The following is a 3,316-nucleotide window of genomic DNA, read 5'->3' as shown; positions in this document are numbered from 1 at the left end:
ACATACAATGGTACCCATTTTCCTTGTACGCACTCTTAATGATGATGTCATAAATAACTATTACAATGATGAATTAAAATGGTTACTATTCGGCCACGAGATTGTCAACAGTGAATCAAGATTAAACCGATGATGATGATTCATGAACCCATTTTCAACAAAGAATGATAAATCCTATCAAATATCCAAAATGAAAAATAAAACACAGTTACTTAAATATTTTCTAACTTTTAATTTCACAGATCAGAACACAAGCAAAGGCACAGTCGACAAAACTGCATTACTATGAAAATCACGAATATTCACTTTAGAATTTACATAAAAAGTAAAATCTATTACTTCTGAAGTTACTATAGTAAAATTCATACCACCAGCTTCCAAAACCTTGTTGATATCTAACGACCAGAAATAATGATCCTTATACCGATTAGCGTAGTTCACAGCTACGGATCCAGATAAAATGGTTTTATAATCCAGTTTGGCTTTCAGCGTGCCTTTGGAAGCCACCAGCTCCACAAGCACCGCTTGATTTGGTTCCAAAGACACCACCATACCAGTTTCGGACCCAATGAAAACCGAACGAGAATTCAAAACATTTTCACCCATTTTTGAAATGTAGGAAAACGAAGACTTGACAGGAATGGAACTTGATTTTACCTTAAAAGTGTACTTGATGTCTTCAGTAAAAATTTCGGCAGGTGTCTCCCAAAATGACATTACATCCTCTTGAAGGGGTACCCCAATTTGCGTCATAGCAGTGGTAGGTGCTGAAGCGGTGTTGTTAAATAGCTCATTGTTTATCACAAAGGGAAAGTAACTGAGATCCAATATTTGAGCTTTCTCAGGTTTAATGATCTTCGTGACTGGGTTCCATTTATGATCGGTGTATAAATCGCCAAAGGGGGTTGGGTTATTGAGAAATACATCTTCAGGCTTCGCTCCGAAATAGGAATTAACGGCTGCTGTTAAACATTCCTTAGTCAAGTTAAAATATATTATATCCCGATTGTTTAGTATGTTCTCATTGGATCCGTAGACCTGCAGTATTGTACCGGTTTTGTTATCGGCAGCTGTGATTTGGACTTCTATTCTGGAGTGGGTCAAAACTGTTATTGTGAGGAGTAGTAGCAATGTCTTCATCCTGTCATCCCGATTATTCTGAAATGAAAAAGACTTGTCTCTATTCTGTCAAGTTCTTTGAAGCTTTGGAATAATTAGTTTGAGTTTAATCGAATGGTAAATAACATTGAGCGGGCCAAACGTGTTAGATCAAAATTCAAATCCTAATGTACTAATGATTGTATATTATTTATAGTAGTTAGTAGGTACATTATTGTGTTATAATGATTTTAATGGCATTTAATTATACGTATCAGTAAAATCGGAGTCTGCGCAAGAGGTTAAAAATTTGATTAATGGTCCAGCTTTTAAAAGCTCAAAAGTTCTGATACTGTTTAACTACGTGTGATGTGTGACTTTGTGTACACAACATATTCAAAGTATGGGTACTCAATATAATTTTGTCCTAAATTCGATGTTACTTCTATTAACTTATCATCAGAAGAGCAACAATTGTTTGCACGAGTAGCCTCATCTATGACTCATGCGGTTGGTTTAGAAGCGACTTACAGTTAAGGAAATCATCCTCATCCTCCGAGCCTTTTTCCCAACCATGTTGGGGTCGGCTTCCAGTCTAACCGGATTCAGCTGAGTACCAGTGCTTACAAGAAGCGACTGCCTATCTGACCTCCTCTACCCAGTTACCCGGGCAACCCGATACCCCTTGTTTAGACTGGCGTCAGACTTACTGGCTTCTGACTATCCGTAACGACTACCAAGGATGTTCAATGACAGCCGGGACCTGCAGTTTAACGTGCCATCCTGAACAGTCATTAGTGTCTAAGATATACTTAGAAAGTACATACAAACTTAGTTAAGTACATACAAGCTTAGTTAGTTGCATTGGTACTTGCCTGTCCTGGAATTGAACCCGCGCCCTCACACTTGAGAGGTTGGTTCTTTGCCCACTAGGCCACCACGACTTACAGTAAGGAAAATAATGTTTTTATTAAATCAATTTTAAAATACCAGTAGGGGTCGACGAAGACATTTTAGAAATGACAATATGTTGACAAATACTGCAGCAGTTTTACATAGTTCAGGAATTGAGTAAAGAGTACGGGATCAAGCACAACCTATTTATATTACTTAGTTACTTTTGTAAAGCTTTCTTGTTTGAAAATGCTATGGATAACGGGGTACTTGTAATGTTATGCATAGCTTAGCCGGAGTTGGTAGAAGAGTTTCACAGGACCTTTTGTTTTGCTCAGAATTCGATGTGTTAGGCTTTCTTTGAAGAAACCCCAAATATCAACTACTAATAAGTAAGATATACATATGACAAGTTATTATTGTTGATTTGGGCCGAGAATCATTAGCATAATTACCACCTTGAATTTGGCACGGATGCAAATCAACAGCTTGTACAATAACGACGAATGATCAGACTTTTTTTTTATTTTGTCAGGGGGAAGATCCTCATGGACTGTACTCCACCTGGGGTAGGTGGAGAGGTTTGCTGGACTGGACCACAGATTACTATAATAGTTACTCTCTTACCGGCTAATAACACTACTTGGTGTTGCCTCCAATTACCTATTGTCGAGGGCACGGGTATCGGCCAAAGCATTCTTCCGCACCCCCGACTGGTATTGGCCCGCAAGATGTTCAAAGGCGAGCGGCCACAGTAACTCCATTAAGAAAGGCGCGCGCAACACAACGCCACCGTCTCGAGGCGTGTTTCTGTTCGGACGAAAGACGCCCTAGTAAACAAGCATGATCAAACTTACGTTAGTTTATTCTTTATCAGCCATTTGCCATATAAGTACATTTTATTTACATGATTTCGGCCTGCTTAACAATAGTAAACAAAAATTAACCGCAAATAGTTCACCAAAATGAGTAAAACGCAATATCTATTTCGTTTTCCGGGAAAAAAATACAATCCTATTGTTCTATGCTATTAACATTAGGTTAGTAAAGCCGTAAACAGGAAAACTATATAATTTTATAATAAGTTGTCTTTTTATTTAATTTTTAATTTTAAGGGAAAAACCAGTTGGCAACCTCATTTGCCCATGGTGAACAACGGACGAGCTCTGACCGACTGCTGACGGTATCACCACAACACAGCACCAAGTGGGATACTAAAATCCTTATTTGGAGATGGGCAGCAACATCTCCGAAGCTAAAACTATCCTACGCAGCTCTCATCCTACTTCTTCCTCCGAGCCTTTTCCCAACTATTTAATGTTGG

The 3,316-nt window shown here is 38.5% G+C and overlaps 1 protein-coding gene across 1 annotated transcript; it reads right to left on the bottom strand.

Moving 5' to 3' along the window:
* Window positions 1-217: 217 nt before the first annotated feature.
* Window positions 218-1,140, bottom strand: LOC124643058 (spherulin-2A-like). The gene has a single exon (XM_047181898.1). It carries the CDS (start codon window positions 1,138-1,140, stop codon window positions 244-246), a length of 897 nt encoding a protein of 298 aa, XP_047037854.1. The 3' UTR covers window positions 218-243.
* Window positions 1,141-3,316: the final 2,176 nt, after the last annotated feature.

The sequence above is a fragment of the Helicoverpa zea genome, chromosome 26, assembly GCF_022581195.2.
Source record: "Helicoverpa zea isolate HzStark_Cry1AcR chromosome 26, ilHelZeax1.1, whole genome shotgun sequence".
Classification (NCBI taxonomy): Eukaryota; Metazoa; Arthropoda; class Insecta; order Lepidoptera; family Noctuidae; genus Helicoverpa; species Helicoverpa zea.
The sequence above is the reverse complement of the archived record's forward strand: the minus strand, read 5'-3'. Positions and strand labels throughout refer to the sequence as shown.